Source organism: Grammomys surdaster, unplaced genomic scaffold, assembly GCF_004785775.1.
Source record: "Grammomys surdaster isolate TR1022 unplaced genomic scaffold, NIH_TR_1.0 99, whole genome shotgun sequence".
Classification (NCBI taxonomy): domain Eukaryota; kingdom Metazoa; phylum Chordata; class Mammalia; order Rodentia; family Muridae; genus Grammomys; species Grammomys surdaster.
This window is the reverse complement of record NW_021604578.1, coordinates 10,623,635-10,647,347: the sequence shown is the minus strand read 5'-3', so window position 1 is coordinate 10,647,347 and position 23,713 is coordinate 10,623,635. Positions and strand designations below refer to the sequence as shown.

Sequence of the window (23,713 nt, the reverse complement as noted above, 5' to 3'; positions counted from 1 at the left end):
CACATACGGAGTTCTGCTTTACTTTTGGGAAGACAGTTCTTTCTGAGTGTGGAGATACAAGGATGCAGATTTTAAAGCAGGTTGGAAACTGTAGATCACCAAACAGGACAATGAGTCACTGTTTAGAGAGGCTTTCCCCTTCCAAAGGATGTGCAGGCAGTTTCTGAGAGAGCCAAGTCTGGAACTCAAGTCCTCAGGTTTCATGCCATAATTGAGAGTTGGGCTGGGGGTGAGTGAGTGCTGGCTGGGGTTACATAATTCTTCATGAGCTGTGAATTGGGCAGCCCATGAACTAGGATGGTATGTGTAGGTGGGTCTGCAGGAGTGTACATGCCTAAGTTCTAACGTTGACTGGAAAGAGGACCTTTGTTGTGATTGTTGCTTTTAAGAAGACAGATTGGACCTAGATGTGGAAGGTCTGTCATGTCTGTCATTTTAGCACACAAAAGGCAGAGCAGGAGGATCTTGAGTTCAGGGCTAGCCTGGGCTATGTAGCAAGGGCCTGTCTGAAAGAAGAGAAGGGGAAAGGAGGAGAGAGGAAGGAGGGAGGAGGTGAGACAACTACAAAGTCAAATATCCGAGACTGGCTTACAGTTCTCATTTGTTTTATATTTGAGCTTCTGTCACCTACCTTAATACTCTGCTCGTCACAAAAATAAACTAATAGTTCCAGTTGATTTAGCTTAATTTGGTGATTCCCAGCCCTCATTGGTTTTCCTCGGATCCAAACTGACTTTGTGAATACAGTATGGTTGATAGATGTCCTTTTCAGAGGATGCGGAGTTCAGCTTTTCTCCACCCCTCAGCTCCTCCCATGTCTCTCATGACTGTTCCTGAAGTGGTTTTCTCTAGAATTCTTGTTACTGCTGTGTCTCCCGATTTACCTTGATATAAAGTTTCTTTGAAAACTTATCGGCGCACTTTTAAAACTCTCTGGTTTGCTATTTGCCTTAAGAAACACAGCTCAGAAACTCACAACTGGTCCAGCTGCGAGAGTAAGTGTCCATGGAACGTTTGGCCACAAATGAGACATCTGTAACACCACTAGCATTGCAAAAGACAGGGACAGAAAGATGGTTAGAGCCAGAAGTTGGGGCGGACCAGGGCCAGTGCCTTCTGGACGTGACTGTCCAGCGCCTGTGCTTGTCTGCACAATATCACACTGTCCACGCTCCAGCATGGGTAGGGGTATGGCTTACACGTTCTTACCCCAGCTGTAGAGCTAGCTACTGGAGTGTCTTCTAGGGGAGGATATAGCCCCGGTAGTGACCATGCTCCAGAGAATGGCCTCATGCTCGTGAGTATATGGAAAGTACAAATTGGACTTTCTGGGCTATGTTTTTAAAGAAAGATGAATTGAGAATGGGTGGGAGGTGGGTGGTCTGGGAGAAGTAGAGGGTGGTAAATTACATTTGTGTACATGTAGGCCACTCTCAATTAAGAAACGTTCTAAGAAAGAATAGGATACTTAATAATCTGATTTATTTTTCCCATGAATATCACAGGGAAGATTTTTTAGGAATTTACATGTGTGTAATTTCCATGCTTGTCTGTGTGTGGGTGCGTTTATGTGAGCACAACACTCATGGAGGCCAGAGAGGGCATCAGCTCCCCTGCAACACGAGGGGCTGGCCTTTGAGAACTGTCGCACATCGATTCAGGGAACCTAATGGGTTTTCTACAAGAGACACGTTCTTGAGTACTGTGCTGCCTCTCTGGCTACTATGGGAAGAGTCTAAGCCTACATTCAAAATAAAAAGCCAACAACCAACCCATTTCTTAGAGTTCTTTTTTTTTTTTCTTTTTATTGCTGTGCTGGGATCGGCCTTCCCATGTGCCATGCAAGAGCTCCACCCCTGAGCCACCATCCTTCCTGTTGATGTATCTCACTGTATTCTTTTCTACTTAATTTATAGAGAAACATCTTATGAGAAAAGCCCACATCTTTAGCGTTAGTTCTTTATTTGGTACCGTGTAATCCGTTTTCAGGAGAGTTTTATGGTCAAGGTGGACTGGCTCTGATAAGCCCGAGATCCAGGAAGAGGGACAGGTTGGAAATACAGGGAATAATGAGTTTAGACAGTTTCCTAGCTCCCATAAGATGGACTTCTTGGTTGGTATTTTAATCTTTGTGTGACATGTTGGATATTGAAGGGAAGGAGAATTAGTCTTTCTGAGAAGTATCTATAAAACTGAACATTGTGGGCTGGAGGCATCGGCGGGTGGTGGAGTGCCTGCCTGCTGTCTGAGGCCTAGTCCTGCAACGGAAAAAGAAAATAAGTGAGTGTCAGGGCCATGCACTGTTTCTCAACAAGGGCTCGTGAGGATTTCTCTGTCAATGATTTCAGTTTGGAACACACGAACTGTAAGCTTTAGCAGTAGAGCTACAAGGCAGTGTAGACTTCAAGCTGAAGTGAATGCAGGGCCTCCCTGTATTAACTCTGTTAAGAACATCTTTAGAACTGGGTAAGGTGACACACACTCGTTATTGCTATCCTGGAAACACAAGCAGAAGGGTTGCTTGGGCCAGGAGTTCAAGTCTGGGTACCATAGTGAGAGTGCATCTTAAAGGCTAAGGAAAAGAAAGCGAAAAAGAAAGCAAATAGGAAGCCAGCCACCGTTATACACACTGTATTCCCAGCACCAGAGAGGCTGGACGCATGGAGATTGGAAACTCAGGGCCTGCCTGTACCACATAGCAAGTTCCAGTCCTGTTGTGGGAATGATTTAAAACGGTGGCACTCAATCTTGCTTGTTCTTAATCAGCCGCCATCTTCCTGACTAGACAAGGCCTGTGGCCACGAGTGAGTGGCTGCGGCCGCAGCATATTTGCTGCTGCTCCGCTCAGGCTGCTGGCTCAACCACCCACGAGATGCCAGCGTGGGAGATGGCTCTGCCAATCTCCCACACTGTCTCCACAAGGGTGGGCTGAGCCCAGACCATCCTGCCATCTACATGGTACCCAGTAGAAATGAGACTCTAATGGTTAAAGATTAACCAAAGGCTTTATAAGTTTGATAATGCTCAATAAACAAGATGCTTACACAGAAGTGTTAACCAATTAACTAACCTAGACATAAGTTGTTACCCAGGGCTACTCCCAATACATGCGTGGTTCTCTATCTCTGCCTCCCTTGCTCCTCTTCTTCCTGGCTCTTCTTCTTCTCCTTACTCCTCCTCTTCCTGTCCTTACTCTTCCTTAGTTCCTCCTAACTTGCAGGGAAAATATGCCACTACACAGTCTAGCCATGGAAACTTACTGAGACTCATGACAATGCAATTTATGGAGAGCTAAGGATGTACCTCAGGCAGAAGACTTGTATAACATGAACAAGCCCCAGGTTCAAGCAAGTTTTATTATTAAAAATGTTATGTATATTTTATAACTTTTTTATAAATATTATTTGGCAGGCGCTATGAATGAATATCTTAAAATTCGTTATTGTCGAGTACTGCTCTTCATGATTCATCTGCAGTAATTTAATGAAGAACGGGCTCATCACTTATCTGAGTGCTGAAAAACCGCTGTCTCCTGCTGTCTGCAATAATAGAGCATTTCTTCTTGGGTTTAGATTTCCTCCTTCCTCACCCCTGAAGCCGTATCCAAAGAAGCCCCTGTATCAAAGAGATGTTATTAAGTTTCCAGAATGGAATGATCCCCCACCAGGCACTTCACAGGAGAATATTCCAGTGAGGCCGATTGTGATGGTAAGTTCTGTGAATAAAGACGTGTGGGCTCCATATGGGCACCCCTGGCTGCTGGGGAAGAGAGGAAGTCATTGTGTCCCGGGGTTGACATTGGGGAGTTACTCAGACTCCAGTGGATAGCTGGAGAGGGAATGTCCACACAGCTGGCCCTGGGTAAACCCCGGGTGTCACACAGCAGAAACAACATAGAAAGGGGTGAATGAGAGATGGGGACTTGGTGGGGGGAGAGTCTGGAAGGAATGAGAAGGAGATAAGCGAGGGGAGAGTGTGACCACAATGTATTATTTATTGTCAATAAATACATTAATTAAAGCAACAGTCATGATTTTTTAAAAAAGAGACAACAGGCTTAACCCTGGAGGAATCATCTAGTGATCTGTGGGCGTGGTCCAGTCTTTCTGGTGGATCCTTTACGAAGTGTTTGGGAAGCGCTGTGAAACGACACCACATCTGTTATCAGCTGAGGGGTCATTTACCAGAAGACTAGCTCTTTCCGGTGTTGATGGAGCCTGTGGTCGCTGTCTCCACATGTTCTGTCAGAGCAGATTTCTGTTCAGCTCACTGTGACCCTCTTTCCTGTCTGAGAAGTTACTTTTCTCCTTGTCTCCTCTTACACTTGGTTTCAGTTACCCTCTTGGTGAGAGTGAGGAGGTGGGCTGTCCTGTGGAACGGCCCCAGTACCTAACACAAGGCATGGACAAACCTGGCTTCTTCTGCTCTCTTAACAACAGCACGCTGTGAGACACAAAAGCTCTTTTTTCTCTCTTTCTTTCTTTCTTTCTCTCTCTCTCTCTCTCTCTCTCTCTCTCTCTCTCTCCTTCTTTCTTTCTTTCTTTCTTTCTTTCTTTCTTTCTTTCTTTCTTTCTTTCTTTCAATAGTCTTTTCTTAAAATGTCCCCAGTACAAGACTGCCAAGATTGAGATGATGCTAAAAAATAAAACACAGAGAGAAACTTTGATAAGACAGTTTGGGAGAAATTTACTAACATTATTGACTTAGGTTAATCAGGTGTTACAAGACTAGACATCAAAATACTTTTGTTTGCAAGGACGCGATGAAGATATTTTTAGCCAATCTAATTAAAAGAAAACAAAAACAGCATTTTTTTTTCACCCCCCTGAGGAAATTATGTGAGATCTTAGCTTGGAGAGGATAATTAAGAAGCTTTGGCTTCTCAAAGACTATCAAGGCAAATGATGACACCAGAGACAGGAATGGCGACCCCTCAGGGGCTTGCAGATTTGTCAGGGGTGGATATGTCTTTGGAAACATTTGGCAATGACGATGGTTTATATGAAAGAGAAACAGGTGGGTGGGGGCAGGACACTGGAATTCAGAGTGTATTTGGAAGTCCCTCACTTACTTATTTGAAGAGATTTATTAAGTGTCCCTGGGGGCCAAGTGTGCCAAGCTCAGTAAAGTCAGTGATGTGTGACACATTCTTCACTCTTACAGTCTGGTGAGAGAAAATTAGTGAAATAGGAAATAAAGTGTTAGAAAGGAAAATGGAGCCTGTAGGAGTACTCGCTGTCTGAGGGCCACTCATAATTAAGGAATATGTAATAACCAATGTTAGCTCCTAGTTGAGAAAAAATTAATATGTAAATGCTAAGAATTGGGTTTTTCTTCAGTATGCTTAACACCTAATAGCTAATAGATCCTTCTAAGTAGAGCTGTTATTGAGAAGGCCAGGGTTTTGTTTGTTTGTTTGTTTTTTGTTTTTTACATTTTATTAGCAGGCTTTGATCCATTCATAGGATTTCCCCTTTCTCTTCTTTGCAATCATAATGCTGCTACTTTCCCCAGAAAGACCAACTGTTTTTTAGCATGTGTCAAGCCCTGTTCAGAGTATTGCACCAGTGATAATACCTTCCATGTTTGGGAGCCCAGAGTGTGTCAGTGCCCCTGAGCCATCCGACCCTCTGAATTTTCAGGGTGTTGTTTCTTCTCCAGCCATGTGCATGCATCTGTACTTCTCTTTTGACTCTTTCTGGTCTGTGTTTTCTGGTATCTCCCTCTGACATGCTTGGCAAGGGTATATGTTCTCTGCTTGTTACGGGATCCACCACTGCTTGTCCCCTTCTTCCCGGAGAGTAGCCAAACCCAGCATGGTACAGTAGGATCTTTTACTTCAGGGGACCGTGACACAATTTTTAAAACGAGTTTAATCATCAGTAAATAGATGATTCATCTTTCTTGAGAGGCTGGTGCATGCCTGCAGACTTAGGCACGCTCTTGAGCTGAAGCCCAGCCTAGGCTATTTAGTGAGTTCCAGGCCAGCCTGAGCTAACAGGGTGAGGCTTAGTCTCAACAGGACAAAACAGAAACAAACAATAAAACCTCTTGTCATCTCTTTTTCTGGGTGATGATTGCTGGGCCCCGGCTTTGTGATCAGTAGCTATTTAAACGTGGTTTTTCTGTTGTCTGTTGTTTTTGTAGAAGAGTTCTGACCAGTAAAACCAGGGTGCCAGCACCCTGTGAGACAGCGATACTGTGAGAGTCAGCTGAAGGTGCCAGCACCCTGGGTACTCACTCAGCTGAGTTTACCCCTGTAAAGTGCTAAGACCAGAGTTCCTCATGCACGCTCCCATTAGTGGTCAAGTATGGCTTCTATAACTAATTTGTTTCAGAGAAAGAAATTCTCTGTGACATCTGCAGAGTTTACTCTTGCTAACATTTTTACTGCGTACCCTTTTGGTGCATGTGTGTTCTAACACAGTGAAGACACTCCGGGCTGTTTTGTGCCGCGTGTTCTTCGAGTAGAACAGCATGTTACCTCCGTTTTTCTCACTAGTCAGCATCTGACATCATTCTAGCATGCCTAATTTTATCTTGCCTATTATGAAAGTGATATCATTTACTTGTTCAGTCCTTTGTTAGTTACTAGGCGTGTTTTTCCAGCTTTTGGACATATAACAATCTAAACAATACCTTTACAGACTTTATATATATTCTGGAGTACTTTTTAGGATGGGTTTGCAGGTAAATTTAATAGTCTTTCTACCTTTCCATGTTCAAGCCCAAAGACCTGATTTAGATACTTAAAAAATGTACACACCCATCTGGTCTTTGAATTTGTATTTTGGTCATTTGAAAACAAATGCAGGGACTGGAGAGATGGCTCAGTAATTAAGAGTACTTTCTGCTCTTGCAGACAAACCAAAGTTGGTTCCCAGCGTCCATGTTAACAAGCTAGCGACCATCAGAAATCCAATGCTGCTGGCTTCTGTGAGCACCTGACCACAAACGTGCACACACACACACACACACACACACACACACACACACACCTTTAAAAAAGCAAAACCAAAAACCAAATAATATAACTTTCCTGCATATTTTTCCTTTAAACTAAGGTTTTTCTGTAGTGTTACATTTGCAAGAATATATTCTAGAAGGCTGTTTTAAATGTTTTCTAACATGTTTTGCGTCTTACAGGTAAAAATTTTTCTCTGTGATAAGAAAAAAATTGTTTGACTTGTGTTTAATAGCCTAGCTGAGGGCCACGAGCTCCCAGAAGGAGGGTGTGGAGAGCTCTGTGACTTGAGTAGACTGTCTGAGCTTTCTAAGCTGTTGCTTGTCCCCTCCCCAGACGGTATCACTCACATGTCCTAGCCATCCTTAGCTATCCTTGTAGGGCACTTTTCTGCCCCTAGCAGTTACCTAGGATTGGGTTGCTTTCCAATGTTGTATGTATCTGATATTGGTCATAAAAGAGAATTCTTGAAGTTATATTACTCTTACTTTGAATGATTACTCAGTTGGGAAGATGTGATTTAAGACAAGTATTTCTGCACCTGATCTTGAATGTATAAAAACCGATTTCCCTGGTTAGTTGGCACGCCCTAGGAGATAGAAGTGCTTTAGTGACTCTGCATTAGGTCTTCTGCTATTCATCCCGGTACAACCTAGTCTCGAGAGTCATTCCTTACTTCTCTGAGCCCATGCAAAGAAAGTTAGCCTGTAATTCTAACCATTGTTACCTGTCAAATCTCAAGTAGGCAAGTCAAAATATTTCTTATAAACCATAGCATTTTATATCGACATATGTATTCTCTCTCTCTCACTATTCCATCCCCTTTCGTCCGGGGGCGGGGGGGGGGGGGGCAGGGGGGGGGGGGGGCCGAGGCCCCACCCTCCACCCCTGCCAAATTAGAATTCTGAGATGTGGTTCAAGCGCCACAGTATTGCTATTGGAGAGGTGCCTGCCTGTCGTCTAGTCCACCGCAGACAGCTGACCGAGGCCAACGTGGAAGAGATCTGGAAGTCTACAACACTGTCACAGTATGCATGTTTGATGTCTGAGAAGTCTAGGGATCTTCTTTCTATTTTATCTCTTTCCTACTCTCTGCATATTCATTTAGTGTTCTGGAATTATGTTTAAAAATTCTCAACTTTGCATAATCTGTTCTTAGGCTGTTTCACAAATATAATTTAACTGGATTTTAAGAAGTTTCTAGTGTTAGATATGTAATAGCTAAAACAGGAATTTAAAATATTTTTTAATTGCTATTTCCCCCCTTGCAAGCGTGCTCTATGCATGCTCTTGCTGTGTAGCCAGGTTGACCTTGACTTTTTTGTCATGCTGCTCAGCCTTCTGAGTGCTAGGATTGGATGTGTATGCACTACCATTCCCAACCTAAAGTCTCTAAACTGTTAGTAGCACTGACATCTTAAGTTTAATAAAATATAATGGAAAATTTGACCTTAAGTAATTTTTCTTAAAAAAAATTGCTTTTTTGAATTCAGGTTGTTATATGATTAATTAATTTAAGAAGTATGTGATTGGAAAATGATATTTTAGGTTATTTTAAACACATTCCATTTCTAACCCATTGTCTAGAAAGTTTGGGTGCAGTACATGAAGATATTCCATCTTAATACTCTTGTGAGGTGCTGAGGGGATGTGCAGTGGGTAAGAGTGCTTGCTGTTAAAGCAGGAAGACCTCAGTTCAAATCCCCAGTGCCCATGTAAAGACTGGCTCGGCCAGCCTTGCCTGTAACTGCAGGTAGCACCTTGGGATAGAGACAGGTAGATTATGGGAGCTTGCTGGCCAGCTAGCCTCACTGAAGTTGTGACCTTCTAGGTCAGACAGACCCTGTCTCATAAAACAGGGAGGAGGGCTACAGAGAAGACATGTGGCATCCTTCTCTGACTTCCACGAGTATACATGGGTACACATGCTGGCTTGCATATGTACATACTATAACACACACACACACACAAACATGCACATGCACACAGGCACCTTTTGCATTGTTCAGTTTTTAGCACTATAAAAATGATTAAAGTATTTTGAAAATTGTTTTAAGAAGAAATTACCTTTTTAGTTTACAGAAAATTCTTGGCCTTGATTCCTTGGAAGAAGTTTTAAACACCAAGCTTGTCAACTCCAAGTTCATCATTCATAATGTGTATAGCGTCAGCAAGCAGGGAGTTGTCATCTTGGACGACAAGTCGAGTAAGTACCCGCTAATCACTGGCCTTTGTCTGGCCCACACCCTGGCTGCACAGGTCTTTTAGTTCCATTCTGTCCTTGTCAAACACCAGCTAAGTGTACTCCCTGGCTACACAGATTGTATTTCCTGCCAATGCTTTTTATCCAATGTTTGGTTTATTAAAATGGCATAGAAAGATGAGTATCCAGGGTTAGGATTCAGTACAGTGCTCTGTGAGGGTAATCTAGTGGTTCTCAACTTTCCTAATGCTTTGATCCTTGAATACAGTTCCTCATGTTGAGGTGACCGCCAACCATACAATTTTTCATTGGTACTTCATAACTATAATATTGCTACTGTTTTGAATTGTAATGTAAATGTCTGGTGCAGGATATTTAATTTGTAGCCCCTGTGAATGGGGAATGTACTAGAAGGGATTGCTGTGTGGAGAGGAGAAGGGCCAGTCAGCGAGTCTCCTGACAGGAGTAGCGTTTGCCTTGGAAGAAACCCTTCATCTGTCCCAGCACCTCCATCAGGAATGGAGGGCAGTGGTAGACAGAAATCGGTCTGGAAACTTCATGAGTTGCTGGATTAATATTAAAGTATAACATTAGCTTCCCTTGCACGGAGGAGTGGAAGTCTTTGAAATACTGCTAAACCTGTCCCGACCCTCTAGTGTAGCAGGGGCGTTACCCTGAGCTGGCACTTAGACAACCAGCTGCTTGTAGTTTTGCTAAGCCTTTCTGGAAGAAGGAAAGTTTTTTATGAGTCTCGGGTTTGTTCATTAGGTGAAACTCAACACAACAAGCTCTTCCCTCCCCGTCTAATCACACACAAGCTCATATCTGCTGCAGTGCCCAAGTGAGGGGGCTGTGACAAGTGATTTGGCTGGGAGGTTCTTTTGTTTGTTTGTTTACTTATGTGTATGTCTCTGTGTAGGTGTGTACCTATGGGTGCTATGCCCACAGGGACCAGAAGAGGGAGTTGTCCTCTAGAGTTGGAGCTGCATGTGACTATAAGCTCCCTGACTTGGGTGCTGGGAACTGATTCTGGTCCTAGGGAGAGTATCATGTGCTCCAGTTTCTAATCCATCTCCAGCCCCCAGGCTGGCCTTATCCAAGCCATGTTACTGTTATTGTAAGGCTGACCCACTAGCCGCCTATGATTAACATGTCAGTGGAAGTTTTGTTACCTAGAACATTTGGAAAATGATAATAGGTAAAATGATAACTGTATTGAACCTGCAGGGTAAGCTTTTTTCTTCCCTTTTGGTGCTGAGGATTGAACCCAGGGCCTTGTGCGTCTCATGTGTTTCTCTGGACAAACTGCCCAAGTCTTACTTTTTTACTGCAGTTTTTAAGAGTGCATCTCATCCTTAGAGAAAATGTTACGCCTGATGATTTATTTAAGAACATGTTATAACATTGCTGCTAAAGAAAGATTTCTATCTTTTAAATGTTTTGGTACAGAAATTGGTAAAATGTCTCATATTACCTGGGCAAATGATACATTTTTATAATTCTCTCTCTCTCTCTCTCTCTCTCTCTCCCTCTCTCTCTCTGTGATTGAGTTATAAAGAGATGAGTGAGTGATTGTTATAAAGAGATATGTGATTGATACAAAATATCTTGTGCATTTTCCTTTTATCTTTATCTACAGAAGAACTTCCTCATTGGGTTCTGTCAGCCATGAAGTGTTTGGCAAACTGTAAGTACTAATTATCTGCCAGTTTTATAGAATTAACAGGAATTAGTGCCTTGATTTAGAAATTATTCCTGCTCAATGGCCTGGGCATTGATCTGACACCTGTGTGGCTGGCAGGAAATTGTTTGGAGACCACTGTTCTTTACTGTAGATTCCTGACTTAGAGGAAGGGTTGTTACATTACAGTTTTAAAGGCATTCAGTTCCCCATTGGTCTTGTGGATGTAATTGCACTGTAGATAAAGTCCATGCCACTCCTAGGAGCTTAATACAGGGGAGAAAGAAATGAGTGATGTTTATATTAGCAGCCACCTGCTAATGGTCTGTAGATTTTTAAGTGTCTACCATGTTTACAATCCTGGTATGCTGGGCAGCATCAGTCCCCTACCGACTTTCAGAGAGCAGAGTTAGAGGGACAGAGTGTTTTAGAGGACTGACTGACTGATCTGCAGTATGGCTGAGGAGAGAAGCCTGCATGCAGAGAAACAGGAAAGACTGTCTCAGAGACCTGCCTGGGAGGTCTGTAGACCTGGACTAGGTGGGCCTGAGGGAGTGTTCATAGGCATAGAAAATGTCTTCAGCAGGCCATCATGGGCACTGAGAAGGGACAGTGTAGTCGTTGCTCATGGACACTAGCATTGTTTTCCTTGGGATTTTCAGGAAGCTTAACCCAAGTGTGTGTGTTTATGTATGTGTGTGTATGTATGTCATTGATATGTGTCCCTACAGATGTGAGCATCCTGTGATGCATATGTAGAGGTCAGAAGATGACTTCAGGGAGTCAGATCTTTTTACTGTGGATTCTGGGGAATCTTTCCTCAGATCATTGGGCTGGCATGGCCAGTGCCTTTACCCAAGGAACTGTCTGATCTGCCCCAAATGTGTGATCTTAATGAGAACCCTCATTATTTTAGCAGATTGATAATAGCAATATTTGATTTTAGAGAAGCTCTTTAATCTCACAGCTACTTCAGGAAATAATCATTTTTGTGTGTGTGTGTGGGATCAGCGTATGCAGACAGGTGTATAAATAATTGAATTAGTAAACTGAATTATTGATTAAACTGGAGTCACTTTTGTTTGATTATAGAGGGAAACTAACCACTGAGCCTTGTTTGTCTCCCTGGCCCTGTGTGGAGTTATTTGTGTACTTTCATTATGAATATGTATAGCAATATCAGTTTGCATAAAACTCAGTATTTCAGGCTTAACTCTTAAAATTTTCATTGATTTTGGGTTGATATTTTGGACACTCTGAGATGTAGAGTACTGTGGCTTTAACTTGGGGAAGAAGTAGTTTACTTAAGTTTTAAAAATTGCCTGTAGTTTGTGTGCGTGCATGTGTGTGTGAAATATGTGTAGCCCAGAGGATACTTGGTTCTGGGCCTGAGCTTCAGTGTCAGATTTGGCTGTGAGTACCTTTATTCACTGTGCCTGCCATCTTCCTGGCCCTGAAGTGCTTTTTATTCTCTTTGCTCAAGTTCTTGACGTGAAATAAATATAAGTTACCTCCTTGGCCAGAGTCAACAATGTGGGATAAAGGTACAATCAGGAAGCTCTAACTGTCATTCTGAGCTCCTGGAGAACCAAGGGTTTGGACCTTACCAGTCAGGAATGAGGCTGTGATGTGGGGAAACCGCCATAAGGGGTGGTTATTGTGTTTGCCTTTCCGTGATGGCTAGGATGCAGAGAACTGGGTACTCAGTTCTCCACCTGACACAGAAAGCCACGAACACCTGCAGCAAGGTTGGCATGACTGGAGCCCGGGTAGAGGCAGATGTGATTTCATAATTGCCGTGCGTATGAAGTGCAGAATGCTGGGGGAGCAGCGTGCCTCACATGTGTGAAGAGTACCCTTTACAAATCGGCATATCATACAGGTTTGCTTAGATATCAAACGTAAAAGGTGGCCAAAGGATGAGCTCAGCCTGCTGGATAGTTATTTAAAATTTCTAAGCTTTCCCAAATTATGTTTATCAAAATTTACTTGGAGTCTGTCAAAGTCATTACATGTTCTTTGTCCTTATCTTTAAGAAGTGCAAATTCCTGTTGAGTCCTCGGAAGTGGGACAGGCTGCCTATCAGATGTGTCCAGGGCTTCTTACCTTCTTTTCTGCAATCCTGCTAGTCTTCCTTCTCTTTCAAGCACTCCCTGAGGCACCGTGGACTGTGCACATATGGGCCTGATGTTTAGGTGTGGGCCAAACCTATCATGGATGCTTGCAGAATGAAGACTGATGCTAAGTAATGCAACGCTGAATTAACTGATTCCCTTTGCTTCTGTGTGTGTGTGTGTGTGTGTGTGTGTGTGTGCGTGTGCGTCAGAAACAGAAATAAAGCACCCAAAGCATTTCATTCCAGAATCTGTCAGTAGTAACATTTATAAAAAGCTAGGCTAAGGAAAAAAATGTTCACAGCTCAAGGTGATTAAGAAAGAAAAGATCCATGTTCTGTTTTCTTTTAGGGATTTGTTTTTCATATTTTTATCAAAGATAATGACATATTTTCAAGGCGTATAATTGTTGAGAGTGAATCACTGACTTCTGGTAAGCACTAATTCTCCAATGTGTCTTGCTTGGTGAGACATAGCCAACTTACATTTGATTAAGCTTGCTATGTGCGGAGAAAGGAAGCAAGATGGTTTTACGGTTGCTGTAGGTTTATGTGCTATAACACATAAAGGTAGTTGATTATTTTAGCCAATAAAATTAATTTTTAAGAGAAGAACAGAATACGAAGGATAAAAGAGGTTTTGTCTTTGTTTAAAGATTTTATCTCTATGTGTATGCACAGATAGTGTCTTTGTGAGTGGAAGTGAGGAGAAGGCATCAGATTCCCTGGAGCTTCAGTTGTAAGTGGTTGTGAGCCATCTGAGGTGGGTTCTGGGACCTGATATCAGGTCCTTGGCAGGAGCAGTACTTGCTTTTAACCTCTGAGCCATATTTCCATCCCTCAGTAAAGGAGTTTTAAGGATACCTTAAAGAACCATTTTATGGTGACCTAGGGGATTGAATGTCATGGTCCAGAATGTTCTCTGTGTTACAGCTAGAATCTGTTAGCTCCAGCAATCCTGTGGGAAGAATTTCCTTGAATTCATCTTAGCTGCTTTGTTCATCTTCCTGGGTATAGCTAACTATCTGGGTTTGATGGCTTAGTCATCTGCTGGCCTGGAGCTGGTCACCATGATTGCATTCCTTTTCTTCCGTGGTCCTCTTGGGACGGGCTCTGGCACCTCTAGTTTGCCTGTCAACATGGTATCTTAAATCTGTGCTCATTGTAGAGTGTGCTGGGGCATTTGTTGCCAAGTTGTATGGATCATCTTTTATTCCTAGGGGACCCAGATTCTAGTGGAGCTTTCCTCTGCCCTGTAGTTGGCACAGGACATGGTCAGGGCCAGTCAGCTTCAGAGTTTCTGAGTTCACTCCAGCTTTGCAATGATATTTTCTTTTGATTATTGGGCAGTGACTGGTTGGGATATATGATGAATTGACAAGATAGAATGTAAATTTTTTGTTATCTTTTTAAAAAAAAGACATTTAAATTTTCATTTGTCTGAAATAGGAGAAACATTATCTCACTCAACTGTATGATTGAAGGATGTTATAGTATAGCTAATGAACTCAAGAAGCTATAACAATTTCGTCATAACTCATCTGCTACCCATTAACAAATTGCTATCATTAAGACTAGGAAAATGTTGACTATTTCAAAGAAAATTATTTACATGAATAAGGTTGGCTTTGTATAAAAAGAGAAAAGCATGCTTTTCTTTTAAAGTGGATAAACATTAGTGCTCTTCACTTTTATAATATATTCAAGTAAACATAAATCATATTTGTGGGAACAGAGGTGTATGTTACTTCTATGTGAAAACTTGCCAGTGTATCTTGAATATCTGTGTCCACATACTACAATACGTACAAGTAGTTGCCACAATTAATCATTCTCTTTTTTCATTATTTATTTATTCACTTTATATCCCAATCACAACCCCCTTCCTCCTCTCCTCCCAGTCCTACCCTCACACCCACCTTCTTTCCATCCCACTCCCTGGGTACCAGCCTGCCTTGACACATCAAGTCTCATCAGAACTAAGTGCATCCTCTCACAGTGAGGCCAGACAGGCAGCCCAGCTAGGGGAAAGGGATCCCAAGGCCGACAACATAGTCCCAGTTAGAAACAGCTCCAATTGTTGGGGGACCCACATGAAGACTAAGCTTCGTATTTACTACATATGTGTAGGGGTCCTAGGTCCAACCCATGCATGCTCTTTGGTTGGTGGTTCAGTCTCTGTGAGCCCCACCCCCAAATAAACCAATTAAAACATGGGGTACAGAGTTAAACAGAATTCTCAACAGAGGAATCTCTAATGGCCGAGAAGCACTTCAAGAAATGTTTAGTGTCCTTAGTCATCAGGGAAATGTGAGTCAAAATGACTCTGATTCCTTCTTAGACCAGTCAGAATGGCAGAGTTCTAAAACTCAAGTGACAGCACATGCTGGTGAGGACATGGAGCAAGGGGACCGCTCCTCTATTGCTGGTGGGAGTGCACACTTGTACAACCACTTTGAAAATCAATTTGGCAGTTTCGTAGAAACTTGGGAATAGTTCTACCTCAATACCCAGCTATACCACTCCTGGGCATATACACAGAAGATGTCTCACCATTCCACAAGGACACCGGCTCCACTGTGTTCATTGCAGCTTTGTTTGTAATAGCCAGAAACCGGAAACAACCCAGATGTCTCTCTTTCTCTCTCTCTTTTAAAGGGCCCAACTGTACAGATTGGAAGCAGCCTATGTACTTGGGGTTTGAGAAAGATGTCTTTAAAACTATCGCAGATTACTACGGCCACCTGAAGGAGCCCCTGCTCACCTTTCACCTCTTTGATGCTTTCGTCAGTGTATTAGGTGAGTGCAGAGCCAGCATCTCAACAGACTGATGTCGAATCTTTTCCGCTGTCACTGTCTTGAAAGTTCCATTAGAAAAAGCTCAGAACATTTTCTTTAAAAAAAAAAAAATCCCATTTGAAATTTTGCTCTAATATCGTGTTCTCTTTTTATTTTATTTTTACTAATTATATAAGTAATTTTAAAAAGAAGTTTAATTATATAAATAATTTATATAAATTATTTATTTGTAACTTTTTGAGATTTTATACATGAGTATTTTTTTATTAGCATGTATTAATTATATATAATATTGGGCCCCATGAAGGCATTTTCATACACATAAATGATATATTATCTTTTCTTGTGCCATCCCATTTCTACTGATTCCTCTTCATAAACATAACTTCTACTTTCATATCTCTCTCTCTCTCTCTTTCTCTCTCTCTCTCTCTCTCTCTCTTTCTTCCCCCCCCCTTACATGTGCATGTGACCCAAAGAGTTCCATTAGATTTCCTTATTGGAGCATTTGTAAGGCTATTTATAGGATCATTGCCTCTTTTCATGGTTATACCACTGTAGAAAATGCTTCCCCCTCCCCCCAATGACTATTAAATGCAGTCAGTTTCTCCAGTGGAGTGGTGACTCCTGACCTCCCCCAGCCATCTCTCACTGCCTGTAGATCTTTTCCCATGATGAAGTGTTGATATGCCCAGTCTTGCATGGATGATCACAGCTGCTGTGAGCTCAGGAGCGTGACAGCCATGTCATGCCTGGGAGACAGCATTTGTAACACAACCTGTGTCCTCTGGGTCATGTAGACTCCTCCCCCTTTTCTGTGGTGCTCCCTGAGCCTCGTGGGATGAAATGTCCCAGTTATGGCGGAACATTGGCTAGTCACTTGTCCTCCACGCTGATCGGTTACAAGTCTCTGCAGTAACCGTCATCACTGAAAGAGAAGCAGCACCACCCTATGACTGTAACCACAGATCTTCAGAAGGCAGAGGATGAGATGGTGGTTGAACATATCCATTTACCATAACAACAGTGGTAGCTTCTCCACTATATATTTTTTTCTTTCTTTCTTTTTTGTAAGCCATGTTTGCAGAACCAGGCATTAATTCCTTCCCAGGGAGCAGGACCTCATGACCAATCAGCACGTGGTTTGTTCCCTCCATAGCAACCATGCTTCTGTTACAGCAGGGCACAGCCCACAGCTGGGTAAGATAGTTGGTGCCTTTTGGCCCCTAGTGACCTGTGTAGTACCTTCCTGCACAGTAAAAGCTAGCCACATAGGCATTTTTGAAATAAAAACTGACAAAGTGCTTAAATCTTGCTCCAGAAAGAAGCAGAAGAAAATAGCTAACCTGTAAACCAGGGCAAAGACCAGCAAGCTCTGTCTCTGAAGGAAAAGCACAATGTCGTTCATCACTTTTCTATGCGAGTCTTGGTAGAGAAGAATGTGAATTTGACATTGATTCTTCATGACTAAGCTATTACTCTGTGTATGACTTTGTGAACAGTGTAGGAGGTACATTGTCATTCAGAAGGGAATTTCTTTTCATTAAAAGACACAGGTTTTTATAGGACCATTTAATACTTAAAATATGCAAAGTAAGTACAGTAACGTTATGATTTGCATAAAACTTGTTTTTTTTATTCTTTTAGATTTACATGTTAGAGTTCACACTGTGAAGGAAACATGGTAGACAGGGGAAGGCCATTATTACTATTGTTCCTTTCTGTTTGGAAATCAGATTTCCCTGTGAGCTATGTTTTTTTTTCTTGTCAGCATGCATGCTGTGTGAATGGCCTCAGTCCCGCAGACTTGAGGGGATTGGTGTGTCCTTGTTTCTCAGCCTCCTGGCTGTTAGCATCCTCCCCCTCCCATGGATACCTCTTTACATCCCTTTACTTTTTCCTTTCTGTCTCTCTTTTTGCAAAGTGTGGCTGCTGTCACAGCATCTGACGAAATGTCAGGCGCATGCGAATGTTACCCGAGGTCACAGCAGTGTACTGTAGATTCATGCTTCTGTAGGTTCTCTGGTAACAGATAATAGTCACTGTAAATCATATATGCAATAGTAACTACTTCTAACATTTGTATTTACTCCTGTGTGTGTGTGTGTCTGATGCATGCGGGTGCACATGCCATGGTGCACATGTTGAGATCAGAGGACAACTTTGTACAGTTGTTTTCCTCTTCCCCTTGTTCTGCAACAAGTGCTTTTGCCACTGAGCCACCTTGTCTTAGGAGTGACTATTTTTAGACATGTCACCACTGGGGATAAATGGAGGACCTAGTTTACTATGGGATTTTAAAACCACTAAGTCTTTTGGATATTTTATTTAAGTCCAGTTGATCTATTATGGTTTTGATTTGAATTTTAGATAGTTTCATGAAGACCCAGCTTTCCTGGAACTCCCTGACCTTGAACTCTGAACCCCTCTCTTCACCTGTATGAGTACTAGATAGAGTACAGGTGTGTGTGTGCCACCAACCCAGTTCTGTTATGAAGTCTTGAGACTGTTGAATCTCTTTGGTATTTTGTTTTCAGCTGAGTCTGACTGGGGGCTTAGCCACTTTCGCATCTATGACTGATGCTGTTTCCTGATGTTTCTTGCTGTGGTGGAGGATGCCCGTGGACTAAGCCAGTCAATCTTCATTCTCCATACCCAGTGCCACTATCACTGCTTAGACCAGACGTTTAAAGACTGGACTGAAACTCAGCTCTTACAATTCCTTCTCCTTTTCAATTTTTATACTAGTCTGTAGGGAAATTATTTGATTTGGAAACAGAATGACTTGGAGCTTTTTTTTCTAAACACAAATTTCAATTTGAATCTATATATAGCTCCTTTGTCTTTCACAATTATTCATTTTGAACTGAGGTAGGAGTTAAAACTGGCTTCATGCCAAGTTGCTATCAGAGTTATAGAAAGGATTTGAGGTAGAGAATGATAGGCATTTAGAAGCTTAATGCTTTTAGCTATCAGACAGAATAGACTATTGAATGTGGCTGGTAAAGATATATTATCAGTCTTTCCCAAGTGAAAAAAAATATATATGAGACACCTCTATTGGAAATCATTTTCTTTAATATTTTCCTATAGTGAAAGAAGAAAACATAGACTGGAAGATATAATTTGTTTACCTAATTAACAAACAATATCTAATATAATCAGTGGATAAAAGGAAATACCTAATTATTTGGGTTGAATTTAGTAGGGTTTATTCATCTCTTAAACTTTGTGTCTTTGATTGAAGTGGGATGTTGTCTTTTAAATTAAGCAGCCAGTCTACTTTGTGTAGATGGTGAAAATTGTCTAGCATTTTCCAATGGATGTGGCCATCCCTTTAGCCTATATTCTTTTCTTGAGGCTCATGCCTTCGCTTGATTGAACATGGTAGACCTTGTGACTAGACCTGTTGGTCAGCACTGGTGTATGAAATTGGGTATCTCAAAGAAAGGACACAGGTATGGTGGCCCATGCCTGTAATCCCAGCATTTTGGGGGTCGATGCAGGGAGAGCTCACATTTGAGGCCAGCCTGGGCTACATAGCAAGATCCTCTTTCAGGAATCAAGCAACATTTAAAAATATGGGAAAAGGATCAGGAAGAAGAAAAAAACCATCTTATTTGACATGTTTGACAATGTGAATCTTATTCTTTACCAATAATCACAAAATACTCAGTTTGGTTCAGCAATCTAACTAAGCCACCAACTATATCCACAGTTGATCTTTATTTTCCAAGATGAGTGTTTGACTCTCTAGTGTCCTGAATGACACATTCCAGCGCACAGTCCACTGGCTTGTGTAGCATTTGGTTCTTTACATATTGAGGCTAGATGAAGGTGAGTCAGCAAATGAGACAGAGTCAAGCAGGGTGTTTAGAAACAGTGACCCACGGTTGGTTTGTACTAACCTTGCTTGTGTAAATATCCTATAGGTACATCTAATTTGAACTCTGTGTGTGTGTTTTTAAAGAAGCATATACATATATAAATGATTCATTTATATTTATGGCTTTCAAAAAGAAAAATGGAAGGATCTGGTAGTCTGGGGCTTGAGGTTTTGGAGGTACACGTTGATGCTGCGTGAATGCTTCCAGTAGAAGGGGCCACTGTTTGGAAATGTGGACTCCAGCTTGCTGTGACCATTGCTTCTCAGGCTTTGATGGAATTCACTGGGCTCCTGCTTCACAAATGCATTCGTTTCATGAGTGTGTATCTGTAGGCAGTTCAGCTGTGCTGCCTGCCATCCTTGCCAGTGAACTGGAAGGCTGAGGTGACAGCTCTTAGTTATTTATTGTTTCCTCCTGACTTGAATCTTGAAAATGGCATTGCCATTCACTAGAGTCACTGTGCACTGGATCATCTGACTCAGTAGACTGAGATCCATGTGTGTATGTGTGTGTACATGCCAGCGAGTTGTGTATGTTTATAGTGCAGATTATCCAAATGACTGGGTAATATTCACTGGGTTTGTTTGTTTGTTTGGTTGGTTTTGATCAGGTGACCTGTAGAACAGTATGCCATCTTTACCTGACCTTATGTTCTCCAGGCTACCTCAGTTCTTGTCCCTTATTAGCTCTTTTCTCAAAGAGTGACTAGTCAGTGTGCTTGTGTAGACAGAGGCTCTTGTTTGGTGGTAGTCATGTGCTTTCAGGGTTCAAGTCTCATGAGTGGAGCTTGTGAAGATGCAGATGGGCAAAGACACAGATGTCTATTCACCCTCATACATCTCTGACGATTGTTGAAATAAAGTAGAATTAGGTATTCCATAAAGGTAGCAATTTAGAAAGCTGTCTAGATTTTTCTTTGACTGTAACCAAGTGTATAAGTTATTTATATCAGTGATCACTAGGGTGATTGACAAAACTTTTGGGAAGAAAGTCCAAGAGTCTTCCCATACTATTTCAGCAAGATAAAAATATGTTGAAATGCTACATGAAATCTTCATCCAATATTTGGATGAGTAAAGAACTTTTGGAGCCTAAAAGCCAAAGGTATTATTAAAGAGCTACGTTTGAGATTCATGCAGGAAAGCACACTCTCTTGAACATGGAGAGCCTATATCTACTTTTGAATAATTTCCCGAGGTAACCTGCTTGCCTTTCCTTAAAAATCTCTAAAGAAATAGTTTCTCTTGCTGTGTCTTTCTTTAAGCAAAACATTCTTGCCTACTGATGCGAATTTTAAGTCCTTTGGTTCAGTATAATCATTTTTCTTCTTTTTATCTGTTTTCAATAAAAATGAAACTTTGACCTCGCACCTCCACCCCCTTGTTCAACAGACATGACTATGACCTTTCTGGGACTCCCGGGCCCTCCTAACAGTTCATGTCTCATTATTTTTTTCATATACCAATAGCAAGTGGCTTTTCAAGAGAAACTAAGAGAAAAGATAGTGTTCCCAGGAAACGATGTTAGAACAACTGGAAAAAGTGAGCTTTTCTGTTCTCTTTGCATGTGTTCATACTTTATATTAAAGTGGATCATAGACTCTAACATAACAAACCAAACTAAAACCTGCCGGAGGAAGATTTAGGAAAGGATTCTTGCAGTTTCAGGTGGGCAAAGATAAACATACAGATAGCTTAAACAATGAATAAAAACTCAACCAAATTGACTTCATTAAGATTAGAAATGTTCCTATTTGGAGTACTCCATCATAAAAATGTAGAAAGAGGGGTCAGGGAGACTAGACTTGTGTTTTTTTTTTTTTCTGAGAATGGCTGATGTTGCTGTAGTCTCAAGTAAAATGTTCATTCACCAGCAATGTTGTGTAATTTTGTTAAACAACTGATGCCCCTGCACCAGAAGAGCAACCACACTGAGGAATGAGCCACTCCTGGGTAAACCTGCCCACGGACAGCAGCGACAATAATGACAGAGGAGATGTGAGGCTCACATGAGTTCCTGCCTCACCCCAGTATCCAAAATGGAGACACATACCCAGGACGGACAGGCCAGCTCCAGGGCAGTTCTCACTGTAGCAGCCCTTCTCCACGTGAGGACCATGTTTGATGTTGAGATTTACACCAGCAGAGTTCCCGCTCTCAGTCAGAAGTTGTAGAAAGAGAGATAGGAGTTAAAGCACAGAGAAGTCCAGACTGGCCATCCAGTGGGCCCAGCAGGCCTGAAAAAGGTCAGCTTAAAAACGCTTCTGTCAGCTTCAGATGCTCACCATGTTCTCAGTCTCTAAGAGTGAAGAAAACTGGAGCCAGAGAGGGGCGTGGTGTCTGCAGGGCTTCTGAAGGTGCCCCTTCCACCTCTTCCCTTCCCACACCTGGCTTAGGCACTTGACATCTGTGTTAGAAAAAGACTGAGTAAACTTTCTGCCCACACCTCCCGATGGAAGGAAAAGCCCTGAAAGGTGTGTGTGCCTGTGGATACTGTTGGACTGGTGTGATTTGAAACTGAGGCACATCTGACCTTGTTTTTATCTGTTTCCAGCAACTTCCAAAGTCTGTGCTTTAGTCAGTCTGTTGAGGTGGTTAGCTAACACTATTCCCTTTCTGGCCTGTGAGTCACTTTAGAACTTTCTAACAGAGTTTCCTAGCATAAATGCCACCAGTAGGTTATCATTTGTCACCAATGCTGTTTCCTCTTAGAACCACCAGGGTTATATCCACGCCGTTCAATTCACTCTAAAACAAGGTCAGATAAGCAAATGGCATATGAAAGCTCTGTTGTCTAGTTTTTCTTTCCCAAGACAAAGACATTTCTTTAGTGTGAATTTATAGTTATTGAAAAGTAAACAAAAACAAAAATGTAAGACAGGAGAAAAATATTCCAGACAATAAAAAATACATTAAGAAAAGGAACACACCATTAAAATACAAAGGAAAGAGACTGGAATAACACACACTGATTATATATATGAGAAAATACTTGATTCCAGATGTCATGGTTAATTTGGGGTGTGAAATTGGTGAGATTTAGAGTCATCATGGAGGGGCTGGAGAGATGGCTCTTCCAGAGGACCCTGGTTTCATTCCAGCACCCACATGATCCACCGTTCTCTTTTGGCCTCCATTGGCAACAGGCACACAGGTGGCATTCAGACATACATGTGGGCAAAGCGTCCAGGCATATAAAAGAATAGACTAGAATGGAGTCAGTATGGACACAGATCTCTGTCTCTAAGAGATTACCTGGATTAGCCCAGCTGAGCTGGGAAGACCCTGCTTCACTGTCCATTCCAGCCCCACACTGAACATGAAGGAGAGAGCGGACTAAGTGTGAGTATTCATCACTTTCTGCTTCACCACTGAGCTTACTGTGTGACCAGCCGCCTGAGCTCTTGCTATTGTGACCCTGCTCTCTTCTTGACAATACCCTTAAACTGGGGGCCAAAAGTTTTTCCTGACATTGCCCTTTTTCTAGTATTATGCCACAGTAACATGTAAAGTAATTAACACATTGAAATATATTTGGAATTCTTCAATAAGACAATACAGTAAGAGCAGGCATGGACTTTTAATAGACATTTTATAAAAGAGATGATTTTCTAACAAGCACATATAAGAAGATACATATCATTGATCACTAAGAGCACAGGGTTTAAGCCCCGTGAAGTGCTGGTGTGTAAGCGCGAGGTGCTGATGGTGCTTTGTCTTGGTAATGAAGTGCAGCTATTTAAATTTTTGAACCATATTTCTATATGTACGTGGTATGCATATGTGTGTATGGGGATGTACATGACATGGCCTGTATGTGGAAGTCAGAAGACAACCTGTGGGAGTCAGTTTTCACTTTCCACTCTATGGGTCTCACATTCAAACTCAGGTCATAGGGCTTGGTGGCAAGTGCCACCTGCTGTGCCATCTTGCTGGCCTAGAAGAGCAGCTGCTGCTTCTTCTTCTTCTTCTTCTTCTTCTTCTTCTTCTTCTTCTTCTTCTTCTTCTTCTTCTTCTTCTTCTTCTTCTTCTTCTTCTTCTCCTTCTCCTCCTCCTCCTCCTCCTCC

General features: G+C 42.0%; 1 protein-coding gene across 1 annotated transcript in view; it reads left to right on the top strand.

Annotated features, from left to right (window-relative positions):
- Positions 1-23,713, top strand: part of Depdc1b (DEP domain containing 1B) — a 63,096-nt gene that overhangs the window by 30,190 nt on the left and 9,193 nt on the right. The window contains exons 3-7 of the mRNA XM_028784046.1: positions 3,573-3,708; positions 7,865-7,992; positions 9,040-9,170; positions 10,807-10,854; positions 15,620-15,760. Of these exons, the coding sequence (XP_028639879.1) occupies positions 3,573-3,708; positions 7,865-7,992; positions 9,040-9,170; positions 10,807-10,854; positions 15,620-15,760 (584 nt within the window). The remainder of the gene's footprint in view (positions 1-3,572; positions 3,709-7,864; positions 7,993-9,039; positions 9,171-10,806; positions 10,855-15,619; positions 15,761-23,713) is intronic.